The sequence below is a fragment of the Bubalus kerabau genome, chromosome 3, assembly GCF_029407905.1.
Source record: "Bubalus kerabau isolate K-KA32 ecotype Philippines breed swamp buffalo chromosome 3, PCC_UOA_SB_1v2, whole genome shotgun sequence".
NCBI classification, from domain to species: Eukaryota; Metazoa; Chordata; class Mammalia; order Artiodactyla; family Bovidae; genus Bubalus; species Bubalus kerabau.
The window spans coordinates 25,095,938-25,109,678 of NC_073626.1; the positions used below are offsets into that span (position 1 = coordinate 25,095,938).

The 13,741-nt window shown below is 57.7% G+C and overlaps 1 protein-coding gene across 4 annotated transcripts; it reads right to left on the minus strand.

Moving 5' to 3' along the window:
• Window positions 1-75: 75 nt before the first annotated feature.
• Window positions 76-13,303, minus strand: EHMT2 (euchromatic histone lysine methyltransferase 2). 4 transcript variants are annotated; one of them, XM_055571132.1, is made up of 28 exons: window positions 13,227-13,303; window positions 12,514-12,580; window positions 12,197-12,415; window positions 11,843-12,096; window positions 10,991-11,075; window positions 10,852-10,892; window positions 10,549-10,704; window positions 8,833-8,970; window positions 8,591-8,705; window positions 8,343-8,444; window positions 7,968-8,116; window positions 7,735-7,878; window positions 7,413-7,648; window positions 7,153-7,335; window positions 6,961-7,043; window positions 6,344-6,450; window positions 6,137-6,259; window positions 5,951-6,052; window positions 5,142-5,246; window positions 4,881-5,035; window positions 4,623-4,790; window positions 3,849-3,993; window positions 3,403-3,480; window positions 2,961-3,076; window positions 2,770-2,856; window positions 1,240-1,318; window positions 922-1,097; window positions 76-596 (listed from the first exon to the last, which is right to left on the minus strand). In XM_055571132.1, exons 1-28 carry the CDS (start codon window positions 13,266-13,268, stop codon window positions 416-418), a joined length of 3,636 nt encoding a protein of 1,211 aa, XP_055427107.1. In that variant the 5' UTR covers window positions 13,269-13,303; the 3' UTR covers window positions 76-415. The 4 variants fall into 4 exon arrangements, with proteins under 4 accessions (XP_055427107.1, XP_055427108.1, XP_055427105.1 ...); XM_055571133.1 differs by lacking the exon at window positions 8,343-8,444; XM_055571130.1 differs by lacking the exon at window positions 13,227-13,303 and having other exon boundaries at window positions 12,514-12,793.
• Window positions 13,304-13,741: the final 438 nt, after the last annotated feature.

Genomic DNA, 13,741 nt, shown 5'->3' on the forward strand with positions numbered 1-13,741 from the left:
CTTTCCATCCCCTTTCTGCCCCTTGGACCCACATTCCCTCGGGCTGTGTGTGCTTTTCCGCCAACAATCACCCAGTTTATTATAAACCCAACATTTATTGAGAACAAAGGAAACCAATTAGCACAGAGACTCAATTTCATCAAACATCAGTTGAGGGTGGGGAACACGGGTGTGAGGAGGTTCGTGGGGGGAGGGGTGGCCAGCCCTGAAGTCACCCTCCCAGGAAAGAACCAGCTCTGGGAGACAGGGGCTGTCAGACCTCCAGGGCCTGGCTGGGAGCTGGCTGAGGAATGTGTGAAGGGGTAAGGGAGAGAGGAAACGGTAAAAGCCCCCAGGCATGGGCTGTGGGCAAGCGGCAGAAGTGGCTGCTGAGCTGGTGGCTGTCCAGGGGTGGGACAGTGGCTGTGGTCCCATCTCAGGGGTTGACGGGGGGCAGGGAGCTGAGCTCAGGCAGCAGCTCAGGGTGTGGGTCCAGGCGGGCCAGGCGGCTCTGCTCCAGGGCAATGGCCTCAGCCGAGTGCTTGCACTTCTCAGAGCCACACTGGCAGGTGAAGTACTTGCTTTTGATGTCCCAGAAGCGGTCACCATAGTCAAACCTGTCAGAGCAGCACAAGAGATCTGTGGAGCCCACACCCACTCCAGAGCACCCACTCCCATCTTCAGAGGGGCTCTAAGCCCTCCTAGGTTCAAATGCCCTGGCAGCACCAGCATTGCCCAGGAGCTTGTTAGAAGTGAAGGCTCTCACGACCCACCCCAAACCTACTAACTCAAAATTCATGAGGTTCAGGACTCTGGCTACAGTGACTTCAGAGAAGCTCTGCTCTAATCTATGCCTGGAAACCAGGCACTTGCCAGCCTTTTGCTTTTGGTCTGGGGCTTGCTACATCTCCCACACCCCAGCTGAGCCTCAGGAGGCCTCACCCTAGCTCCTCCCCGGCCCGGATGTCTCGGGAACTGAAGAAGGCGATGCGTGGAAATCTCAGGTCTTGGTGCAGCATGAAGACTCGGACGGGGATGATGTTGGGGTCACACAAGTGGTTGATGAAGCGGCTGATGTTGCCATAGTAACGGGCATCGATGCAGTACACCTCTCCATCCTGAGGGGGGAGCATCACTCATCACATCTACCACCACCCTGCCGGCTGGCCAACCTCCTTGCCCCACTGATCACCTGGTCCCTCCTCCCCAGGTTTCCATCTGCTGCTTGAGAGGAGGAGGACAAGGGGGTCTCCTGCCCACCTTGTTGTCCAAGTCGAAGAGATAAGAATCGTCCTCTCTCACATCAGCCTCGGCATCAGAGATCAGTTCTCCAACATACCTGTTGGGCAGGAAGTGGTAGTTCTGGAGGTGAGCAGGGAGTTACTGCAAGTAGGCTCCAGGGCCTGTCTCTCCCCACAGCCTGGGATTCCTCTTCCACCATTTGTCAGCTGCCCCAGTCACTCTCTGTGAATCTCACAGATCCACATGGCTGGGGTGGGTGACCCAAGGATAGCAGACATGATCTGGGAGGGAGCGGGTGAGAGGTCCCCATCCAGAAGGGAGATCAGGAAGAGGAGCCTGGGGACACAGGCATGTGAGAGTACACAGGACACACTGGCCAGTTGGGGTCCCCCCGGGACAGCGAGATCAACAGGCAGGACCCGACAGTGTGGGGCAGGGGTGAGAAGTGTGGGGCCACTGGAGTAGCAGCGGTGGGGAAGCTCAAGGGAAGGTGCAAGCTGCACCAGAGGATGAATCGGGTGAGCACGGAAGTGCCAAGCCTCTGGGGTGAAGGGATGAGTATCTTGGCAGCGGGCCTGGGTGGGGAATCTGTTCAGGTGTAGACGTGGGGAGGATGAGGAATCACCCAGCAGGTGGGGCAAGGTCAGGCTGAGGACAGGAGAGAGGTGAGAACTGCAGGAAGGGATGGAGCCCCAGGAGCTGTGAAGAACTGGGGAGGAAGCACCCACGTTTGGAAAGCAGAGGGAGAGCAGCTGGTGCAGAGGAAGAAAGGATGAGTTGCGGCTAAGGATGGTGTCATGGGAGCCAGAGCTAAGGGCGTGGCGGATGCCAGGAGAATGCAGACTGAGACACAGGGGTCGGGGTGTGGGGATCGACGAGAGGAAGCAGAGGGAGAGGGTAAAGGCAGATCTGGGCAGGGATGAGTAGGGAGTGGATGGGGGGAAACTGAGACCCAGAAGGAAGACGCCGCTTGTCTGAGTCAAACTGAGAGATGACATGATGGAGGAAAAATGAATGGTTTCTTAAATAGCCAAATAGGACTGAATGACTTTTTTTTTGGAAGCCAAAGAGGATTAAGTTTGAAGACCGTGGGGTAAAAGCTAGGAGACACGAAGAAGTTATAGATGCTGGGAAGAGAAAGAACTGATGGGCAGGCCTGAGGCCCCTGAGGAGGTGGATGGAAGGGTAGCTGTTATCGCCTCCATTTTGCAGACAAGAGGAGGAGGCTCAAAGTGGTTGTGAACTTGGCCGAGGACACCCAGTGGCAGAATGGGGCTCAAACTCTGGTCTGTTAAAACTGGGCCTTTCCCCAGTTGAGAAGGGCAGGGGAGAGGGAGTGTGAGGCTCAGGAAGACACCAATGGGGAGGGAAAGACACAGGCCCTGTGGCCTGGGCAGAGTGGAGGCTCGGGGATGGTGGTCAGAGGAGGCTGGCCAGATGGACCCATTAGGGAGGAGGGCAGAGAGGGATGCCTGGGAGTCAGCCGTGGCCCTGCACCCAGCCTTTTGCCCCGAAGAGCCAGAGTACCCCTCCCCCTCAACCACTCACTCGCAAATGAAGGTTCCCTGGGGAATGGTCTGCAGGGCACGGACCCCCCAGCCCATCTTGGCTGTTCGGTAGAGCTGCAGTCGCACCCTGCAGGTGGGAGAGAGGACGGTATTGAGGGGGGTGACATGGAAGCTTCCCAAAGGAGAGAAGGGAGAAAGGGGGGTGAGGAGGGCCGAGGGGCAGGGACTCACTTGATGCCGCTCTGCACTACTCTGTTCTTGCAGTTTCTCCAGCAGGAACATGCCTGGTTACACTCAAAAATCAGCGGGGGCTCGATCTTGTTAAATTCCTGGAGCAGCCGCCCATCCTGGGGTTGAGGGAGGGGAAGACAGTGGTTTTTGTTTGGTGCTCCCCTCAGCTGCCCAGGACTCCCAAGATTTCACTGAAAAATCCATCACTGACCCTACCACAGGCTCAGGGAGGCCACGTATACTCTACAGGAAACCCACAATCATCGCCCTTGATTTGCATACACCAAGGCTCTGTCTTGGCAACGTCCTAGGAGTCTCGGGTCTCGCCCTGCCCTCTCCGCTACTTCCGCCACAGGACAGAAGGCAAGGGACAAGGCCCCAGAGGGTTGGTGTCAGAGGCCAGCTCCGGAGGAGTGGATGGGCAGGTGGCCAGGGCACGCACCTTGTCATACCAACAGCGGATGCTGAGCTGGCCACACAGGCAGTTGGAGCTCGAGCAGTCATCCACACACGTGCAGTGCTGGGGCGGGAGGCAGAGTCAGCTCACCCCTCAGAATCGGCCCAGGCCCCTCAGCTTCCCCCCACAAGCCCCCCAACTGCTGTCCTTTCTCTAGGGTCCACACTGTACGGTAGTGGTGGTGATGGTCCCAGGATGAGGGGAATCAAGATGCTGCTGATGCGGGTATCTCTAGGGCCACCATGAGCCTATGTGATACCTTCATGTGTCCTAGGAAAAGGTCCCCCTCCCCAGGTGGATGCAAGCCCACACCAGAGGTCCCTTTCAGCCCCACCACCTTGGCCAGACGTCCTTGTTGGCACAACGTGCCCAGCTCCACTTGGTGGCTCTGGGTGCCCCTTTGGGAGGAGGTCCCAGGGCCCCACACTAACCTGCAGGTGGGTGATGTTGCGGTCAATGTTCATGGTGGACGTCTCACAGTTCTCTGAGATGTACTTGTAATCCTCGGGGCAGGGTTCCCCGTCCACACCATTGACACAGGGGATGGGGACGTTCTCATAGCCCCGAGCCACGTCCCTGGCAGGAGGGGAGATGGAGCTGGGTGGCTAGAGTATGGGGTGAGGGCTTCCCCAGAAGCAAGGAGAGGGCTGGGGGAGGGGAGAGGGTGTTCTGGGGGTTCATCAGGGGTGGGGAGTAAGGTTCGCAGATCAAAGGCAGGACACTTAGTTAAAAATCTGAATTTCAGATCAGATAATCAGGAAATAATTTTTTTAGTACAGGGCTTCCCTGGTGACTCAGACAGTAAAGAATTCACCTACAATGTGGGAGACCTGGGTTCGAACCCTGGATTAGCAAGATCCCCTGGAGGAGGGCATGGCAACCCAGTCCAGTATTCTTGCCTGGAGAATCCCATGGACAGAGGAGCCTGGCAGGCTACAGTCCATGAGGTCACAGAGTCGGACAAGACTGAGTGATTAATACTTTCACTTTCATGTCCCAAATATACTCTCAGAACACTCTTAAACATTAAAAAAGTATGCATTGTTCACTTGAAATTCTAATTTAGCCAGATGTCTATTTTTATTTGCTGTATCTGCCAACTCTATCTGTATGTGTTGCAGGGGGAACGGAGGTGGTTCTGGGGACTCCGAGGCTCCAAGGGGCCTGGGGAAGGGGCTCTGGATGCGGAGAGAGCCCAAGCTCACCGGCAGATGATCTTCTCCGTGCGGATGGCCCGATTCCCCACCCCGAGCCGGAGCTTGCGGTTGAGCTGAAGGGCAAACCACACATCGGAGCGCTCGGGGGTCAGGTCCCACGCCGTGTCCCCCTCCTTGTTCCGCAGCTCAGGGTTCGCCCCGCGTGACAGGAACAACCTGGGAGGGGACAGGGAGACCGTGGGACACCTGGCCGTGAGAGGTGGCAGAGGGGTGCATGTGGGGCTGTGTGCGGGGGTGGGGGCTCACAGCACGCAGTCGTGGTAGCTCTCCCGGGCCGCGATGTGCAGGGGCGTGTCCCCGTGGTAATTGACAGCGTGGAGGTCGCAGCGGGCGTTCAGGAGGACCTCGGCGATGGCAGCGCTGCCGGTGAAGGAGGCCCAGTGCAGGCAGATGTTCTCCTCCTGTGGAGGTGGAAGGGGGTGAGGCTTGAACCCAGCCGGTGCACCTAGCTCAGGCGCAGGGCAGGACTGAGCCCACCTCCGGCATCCCCACCAACCCCGCACTCACGTTGTCGGTGAGAGTGACATCCGCGCCCCGTGTCAGAAGCATGCGGATCACTTCTATATGCTTGTGCTCTGCAGCCCAGATGATGGGGGTCCACCCGCCGCTGTCCTGGGGGCGGGGAGGGAAGGGGGAGGGTGGAGACACAGCTCCGGCCTGCTCACACCGAGTCGCGGCTCCACCGTTCACAGGCAGTGGGGCCCCGGGGCAGATAATTTAAGGTCTCTGGGTCTCAGTTTCTTCATTTATAAACTGGGACTAATAGTGTCTACTGCTCATGACTGCAAAGTAATTTTTCTCTTTCTAAAAAATATTTCCTAGATCTACCCACTTACAAGAGAAGCAGGGACCCCAATAGCAATAACTACCTCCAGGTACACAAATTGTTGTAGTCTCCAAAAAAAATATTTCCCACTTAAACGGACCAGAGTTTCTTAGAAAGTGGTAAAGTCTGAGTCTGGCGCAGGACAGCTGCTGACAAGGATGCTCTCAAAGGCTACTGGATCAGTTCAAAGCCACAGAAGTCTGTGGCAAGGGGCTTCTTCTGGACAAAGGATGGAATGGCTCAAAGATCAAGGGGAACACAGACTAAAACACCTCCAACAGGTAAAAAACTGAGTTAATACTGGCCAGTTACAGAGATTAAGGCAACAACTCATTTTGAAAACTGGTAAAGAAAAACAGAAAGAAACAGAAAAGAGTTAAGAGAAATACAAGTGAAGCAGGGAATAGAGATAGGAACAGGCTGGAACAGTGTGACATGCAGGGAAAGGGTCAGAGGTCAGACGAGGGAGAAAGGGGACCAGGCTGCTGACCTGGGCATTGACGTCCACCTGTCCCGTGCTCAGCAGCAGGCTAACCATCTCCAGGTTCCCAATTTTGGCGGCGTGGTGGAGGCAGGTGGAGCCGTCTTCCTCCTGGGGGTGACGCGGGCAGATGAGCCCTCAGGCTCACCTCAGGCCCGGCCCCTGAGCCCGGCCCGGGCCCGTCCGGCCACGCACCTTGCTGTAGACACAGCCCCCACGCTGCACCATGTAGCGAGCCACCTCCAGATGGTTGTTCACCACGGCCTCCATCAGCGGCGTCCGCTGCTGCTTGTCCACGGCATTGATGTTGGCTCCAGCCTGCACAGAGGGGCTGTTGGCACCAGGGAGGGGCTGGGTCGGGGTGGGGTGGGCGCTGTGGTCCCAGGCGGGGCCCATGCTGACCTGCAGCAGCACATGGCAGATCTCCACAGAGCCCTTCTGGGCAGCCGCATGCAGGGGTGTGCGCTTGCTCTGCTGGTCACTCTGGAAGTTGGGGTCCAGGTTGTCCACTGTGGGGAGAGCCCACCACACCGGGAGAGGGAGGGACACGCAGTGAGCAAGCGAGGGGGTGGGTGGCATCTCCTCCAGGAAGGCTTCTCAGGACCCCAAGCCGGGTCAGGGGCGCCTCCTGGGCCTCCCCTGTGCTCACATCCACCGTGGCACAGTCTCATGAGAGTTAAGATGTTAAAGAGCACCAGCTCCGCTCAAGTTCAAACGGCCCCAGCCCCTTAGTACCCTGTGCACTGGGCAAGCCAGTTCACCGCTCTGAGTCTCCACTGGGAAGATACAAGTGAGTGAAAGTGTGTAAGCTCTCAGAACAGGGCCCAGGGCCTCTGCACTTATTGCCACCACAGTCCCCATTATCACGGGTGACCTGTGTGTCTGCATCCCCTACCAGCCTAAGTCCTTCAGGGCAAAGACCGTGACCCTCATGGCTGCCCTCCTGGCTCCGAGCCCAGGGATGGGCACATAAGCAGAGCTCAGGTAGGGTCTGCTGAATGAACAAGGGGGACACTCACACAGCATCAGGATCACCTTCTGCAGCTCCCCTTGCTTTACGGACAGGTACAACTGCCGGGGGTGGAACCGGAGCTTTTTCCGCCTGCCGGGGTTAGGGCCCCTCAGATTCAAGTAACAGCCCCAAGAACCACAGATCCACACTCCCAGCCCCAGTCCTAGCGGCTGCGCCCGCGCGTGCAACCCCTACTTACCTCTCTGACTCCTGGATGACCAGGGCCTTCTCCAGGGCCTCCCGGCCTGGCCCTGGTGGCAGCCCTACAGCTGAGAGGCAGCCCCCATTGGGCAGGGTTAGGGAGGGCCCTGAGCTGTCGATGGTGTCGGCCAGAGGGTCGCAGGGTGGACGCCGAGGCTCCCCCTGCCCCCGCATCCGGGCACTGTGGGAGAAGGTGTGAATGTCTAGGGCAGATGGGGACTGCGCAGGGAAGACAGAAGGCAAGGGCGAAGCCAGTACCTGGGCTGGGAAGTGTCCGCTCTCCCGGGGGCATCCTGGGCCAGGGGTGGGGGAGCGGGTGCTGCAGTGCCAGCCGGTGGGGTCACCCCATCCCCCCGGGGGATGGTCACCTCCTGGGCCTCAGATGCGTCCTCCCCACAGTGGGGACAGAAGACCATCCCGTTCAGCTGGGACACACAGGCCTTGTGGAAGCGGTGGGCCACACGGAAGTCGGGGTGACACTCCAGGAAGGTGCCCTAAGGGCAGGGAAATAACACGGTCAGGCTCCGGGAGCCCCTGCCCCTGTGGGGCACGCCGCCTGGCTGCCCTGCTGGTCACTCACCGCCGTACAGAAGTAGCCACAGCCGGGGCAGCAGTGATGTTTGACCATGCGCGCACGGTGGGTCTCACAGAGCACCATCAGGGCCACACGGCTGGACGGTCTCATGGTCTCCCGCTTGAGGATGGCAGCATTGCAGCCGGACAGCTGTGGGCGGTGAGGCCGGGTGACAAGAGGTGAGGCTGGGCTCCGGGGCCAGCTGCCCTGGCATCTCGCCGGCCAGTCCCCGGGCCCACCTCTCCGTCCACGCTCTCTGTGGCCATGCACTTGTGCCCTGCTCTCTCGCTGATGCGGTCTATCTTGGGGGCCTCCATGCGGCAGCTGCAGAGGGGCAGCTCCTCAAACCCGCGCTCTGTCTCCAGCGAAGATGTGTCATTGGACACCCCTTGGATAGAGGGAGCAGGGAGCTGAGGGAGGCCCAGCCCCTCACCCACCAGGACCCCTCATGGGGCCTCTCACCCCCACCCTGACTTTTCCTCCATGCTCCCGAACCCCCAAAGTCTGGTCATGGACACCCCAGCTCCAGTGGGGTCCCCCTCCTCCCCATTCCCACTGGCCCTGAGGGCACCCCTAGTGGCTCCCTATCCCGGCAATCGGCAATTGGCAATTACCAGCGTGGTTGGGAGAGAGGGTCCCCTCGCTGGGCAGCTCCAGAGACCCCAGAGGGACCTCCATGTACTCACTGGGGCCTGAGGAGCCCACACCATTCACTCCTGACACAGAGACAGAGAGAGTGAGAGTGCGAGCTCACAGGTGCCTGGACGCGGGGGTGCATGCGGAGCATGGGTGTGCATGCACGCTCTCTGGGGGCCGGGAGGGGGCTGAAGGAGGGGACCCCAAAGCAGAGGAGCCTTCTCACCTCGTGGCTCCTTGGCCCTCGGAGGCTCTCGTTTCCGCCGTTTCCGTGATGGCTTCACCCACGGGCTGTCCTTCCGCCATTTCTTCTTGGCTTTGCGGCGGCCGCTGGAACCACTCTGGGGAGGAGGAGGAGGAGCATTAGGGTGGCAGGTGGCCCCCAGCCCGTAACCCCCCTCCTTGGAGGACTCAGACTTCTGGTCCTGCAGTCTCCACTACTCCGGGGCTGCTGGCTTCCAACCCTACCCTGTCAGACTGATTGCCAGACTCTTCATCTTCCTCTTCTTCTTCCTCCTCCTCCTCCTCCTCTTCTTCTTCCTCCTCTTCCTCCTCCTCTTCTTCCTCTTCCTCACTCAGTTGTTCAGCCAGAGCTTCAACCTCAGACTGGAAGAGAGGTAAAGCTGTGCCCTCCCCAGGCCACAGCTCGCTCTTGGGGAGAACTTGGGAGAGAGGCAGGGTAGGACACATACAACCCCTGGGACTCAGAGAAGGAGGTGTGATCAAGAAAACCATAAATCCCCAAGGATGGTTCCCTGGTGAAGATGACTGTGGACAGGAGAGGAAGGAAAGGCTGGGTACAAAGAGGGGGTATGGCGTGTTATACAGCAATGAAAAATACAGTGCTATGGTGACATGCAAAACTGTGATGATCTTGGCAACATAACAGTAAGGAGGGGAAAAAAAAAAAAGCAGTTCCAGGTAACAAATGTATAGTATGATACTCTATGAAGTTCATAAACAGGCGAGACTGAAAACACTACATGAAAAGCTAATCAGAAATGCTATAATGAAATCAGTGATATCGTCTGAATCCACTGATTTTAACTTCACTAATAAAAGACCAAATGTCCAACACCTGATGATACAACAGGACGCACCTGCTATCAAGTCTTACCAAACTAAAAAGAAAAATAACAGGCCTCTGAGGCTGAGCACACTTCTGGATCTATGAGTTTACAAGAAGAAACAATGGACAGAGAATTACATGTCCCCACCCGATCAGCCGACTCCTAAGTGTGAAGAATTCTGCAGGACAACCGACTTGGTTCCTTTAACAAATGAATGGCAAAAAAAAAAAAAAAAAGTTATTTTTTTAGAAGGCAGGGAACCTATATACCAAGAGAGACCTAAGACAAATAATCAGATCAATGTGTGGAACTCATTTGAAACTTGACAAACAAAAACCCATTCATGAAACAACTTAGAAAATGCGAAGGCTAATTGGTAGCAAGGCGATGGGATTAAATAATCATTTTTTGGGACTTCCCTGGAGGTCCAGTGGTTAGCTCTCCATGCTTCCCCTGCAGGAAGCATGGGTTCTATCTCTGGCTGGGGAACTAAGATCCCTGTAAGCCACATGATTCTGCCAAAAAAACCCAAAAACATCTGTAAATCTTTTGAAAACAGAAAGAGGTCTAATGTTTAGAGAGACTTATGGAAATGTTTTTAGATGAAATGGTGCCTGGCTATTTGCTTTGAACCAATCCAGTAGGTATGGGTATTAGGGGAGGAAGAGATGAGTCAAGCAAGATCCACTGTGTATTGCTAATCCTTCGAGCTGGGTGATGGCCACCTGGGGGCTCACTATTCTATTTTTTGTGTGTATCTGAAAGATTCCATGAGAAAACAAACAAAAAGTAAAAGGGGCAAGACTAAGCATTATGTTGCATGGGCAAACACACATGTGAAACAAACCAAACAAGAAACAAAGGAATAAACAACAAATAAACCATAAAATGGGATGTTACACCCCAAGTCCAGGGTGGTGATTATCACTGGAGAGGGACAAGGGGATGGTATGGGGTAGAGCACACAACGGAAATAAGTTATAGATAGTACGGGGCAGTGAACTAGTGGGTGTTCAGAGAAGGCAAGAGAGGAAAAAGTGGGGCAGGAAAGACTGGAGAATGAGCCCTGGATGCGGGGGGAGCGTGGCTGGGAGGGTGGCCGGCTCCCTCTCACCTTGCTGTCAGAGTCCACCCGCTCATCCACAGAGTAGGAATCATAGTAGAGGCTGAAGTCATCCCCTACCACCGTTTCCCACTCCTCCAGGGACCCGGGGTCCCCCTTCTCCAGGGTCACTTCTCCCGAACTCCGCGTAGAAGCCAACTCTTCTGACTAGAAAAAGATTGAAGAAACATTGACGCTGCTGGCACTCACTCACCAACCCACTTCCCGTGAGGGTAAGATGGAACCCCAGCTCTGGGGCTGCCTCAGAGCAGCCCTCAGGGGGAGAGGCCCTGTTCCCAGCCCCTCCTGGCTCACCAAGCCACCTCCTGAGTTCAGCTTCCTCCTTTTGGCCACATCTGGAAGAAGAGACAGAGAGAGAAACGAGTGAGACCGGCACTCTAAGCCCTTAGCACAGGCCATAGCAAGCCACAGGTAGGTGGGGGATGGGACTGACCTGAGGTCACCTTCCCCAGCGAGTGCACGTCATCACTCATGCGGAAATGCTGCACTTCAGGGGGCCGCTTCTCAGGGACTGGGGGCTGGGGGCCGAGAGGGAGCACACTTAGGGTCAGGGAGCATCTAAGGTTCTGTCTGGATGAGCTGAGAGCCCCAGGTTGGGGTGGGGTGGTGAGCCACACCCTCAGAAACGCCATCCAAAGTTCTCTGGCAATAAGAACCACGTCAGGCCATATTCCCCTTCTAACACTCAACCCTTCATACACACAGAAGCAGGCCCCTTGCCCCCTCCTTTCCACTTGGAAAAACACAAATTCAGGCCTTGATCAAGGCTACGCAAAGCAAACCCGGAACAACATGATATCCAGATCCCTAAAAACACTGTCATAAAGCTTCTGAGATTCTGGGGCTCTTGTCACTTCCCTTGTCTCCTTCTCAGTAGAGATTCACAGTAAAACCTTTAAAACAGCAGGGACAGTTTCAAAGAAGGTAGGGAGACGTTCCCTTGGGGCTTGCTTCCATGTAGAACAGGAAAGGCGGTTTGAAGTCTCCATAGTAGTTGTCACAAGAGTAATTAAGACATTGACGACATAACTAACTTTTCAACATTTGTATCTTCTACTTTCCTCTCTCTAAGAGCACAATCCCCAGGAAGACAGGTATCTGGTATGCTCATAGATTAAGCCCCAGTAAAGAATGTGACATACAGTAGCCCCTTGGTAAATATGTGAAGCAGTCACATACTGGATAAGAAAAGGCCTGAAGCTAAACTGTAAAACAGCAGCCCACGGGGGTTTATGGTTAATTATCCTGTTTCTCCCACTCCCACAGCCATCCCCCTAAGCCTCACCTGTCCATTTCCTGGTTTGGACATGGTTTTCCTGGCTCGATGAACCTTGGGCTGCCCCTCTGGGCTGGCTGTGGCCGGAGGGGGTTCAGGCCCTGCTGCTGGCGCCCCCTGGGCGCCCGGCATACTCAGCAGCCTCATAGCCAAACTCTGAACTGATGGGGGTGATTTTCCGGCCCCTGTCATTGACATCTTGGCTCGGCTGGGACAGGCACCCCCCTTGCTGGGGGAAGACGGGAACGACTTTGTGGCATGGCCTGGAAAACACAGGCAGGCAGGCAAGAGACAAGATAAGAGAGAAGGCAGAGTCAGAAGTTACCCCACCTCACCCCTCCCCAGACTCCCCCGGCCTCTCACCCAGCAGGATGCGACCCCCATGGAGGTCCCCATCTCCCTCGAGATTTTCGGGTTCATCCCCAATGAGTGGTGTGGCCCCTACAGGGGTGTCAGCCCCCTCATCGCCGACAGTGACCGTGACAGAGGCTGGGGATGAGGGGCCAGCAGTCTCCAGGGAATCGGGGTTGGTCTTGGGCAGGGTCTCCTCACTACGAGGGGTGTCCCCCAAAGAGCCATGAACTGTAACGGAAGAGAAAAAGTCCAGGGCTAAGGGCTCACGAGATCATGTGTTGTGGGGGAGGTGAAGGTCCAACAGGGCCCGTTTCTGCTCCACTCACCTCTCTCGGTGGCTCCTCTGGGCTCCTTCTCCAGCACCAGCGCCCCCATCTCAGCGGGGGCCTCCCCCTGGGAGGGGACACAAGGGATAGGAGGGCTGGTCAGTCCAGTAGGAAGTTGGGGGGCCCAGGACGCCTGGGCCCTGGGTAGAGAGAGCAGGCTCCGGGGCCTACCTCTTCCTCTATGGGCTCCCCCCCTTCCGCGGCCTCGGCTGCCCGGAGGGGCCGCACGACCCCTCCCCCGGGCCCGCATCAGCCCCCTCCCTCTCGGCAGACCCCGCATCTCAGGGACCGAGAAGAGAGGAGGGGGAGGGGGCGGGGCCTCTGCGCCCCGGCCCCGCCCCCTCCTCCCGGCTGCACGCGCCGCTCCCCCTTTGTCCCCCAGGCCGCGGGGACCCCGGGCACCAACCCCTCCAGCGCCCGCTGCCCCCCAGCCCGGTGGACGGCCCCTCGTGCCCCTCGCGCGTGCTCCTGGGGCCCCGGCGCCCGCCGCCCACTCGGGGGCAGCCGGCGGCTGCACGCGCGCCTCCGTGCCCACTCCCCCCACCTCCCACCCCCTGGTCCCCTCATCCGCCCCCGGTGCTGGCCCTCCGGATTGCTGCAAGTCTCGCTCGGGCCCCCCGGCCCCGTTGCACCCCCGGAGCATTGCACGGGCGCGCGCTTCCCCCGGGCGCGCGCGCGGGCATGCACCCGCCTCTCCCCCTCCCCTTCCGCACCTCGGCGGCCGCCGCCGCTGCAGCTCCCGCCGCCGCCGCCATCGCCGCTTGCGCGGGGGGCCGAGCCGGCGCGCGGCCGCCCCGGGTCACGTGGGTTGGGAGGGCGGGCTGAGAGGAGCCTTAAAGGAGCCACTACGCGCTTTCTGGCCATTTTTCCCCCGAGAGCGGCCTCGGAGATGGCAGTTCCTGTCCTAAACTGGAAGCGGCAGGGGAGAATTGCTGCCCTTCCTGGCCTCACTCAGCTGGGAACCGAAGGCGAGGCACGCCTGGGTCCAGGTGTGGCTTCTCCATCTCCCACCTGGCTTTAGGTAATTAGCGGGGCGTCTGAGCCTTCCGGCTGTCGGCAGTCTGTATATTCAATCCTACCCGCGTGTGCTTCTCCCGCTTCTGGTTGCTTTCTAGTTTTCTGGGTCATTGGACTGAAGCCTGGGCCTCTTAGCCTCGCTTCTCTAACGAGCAGGAAGGGGGCGATGGGGACGCGCGGAGGACACCTTTAGCCTTAGCTGGTCCTAGCA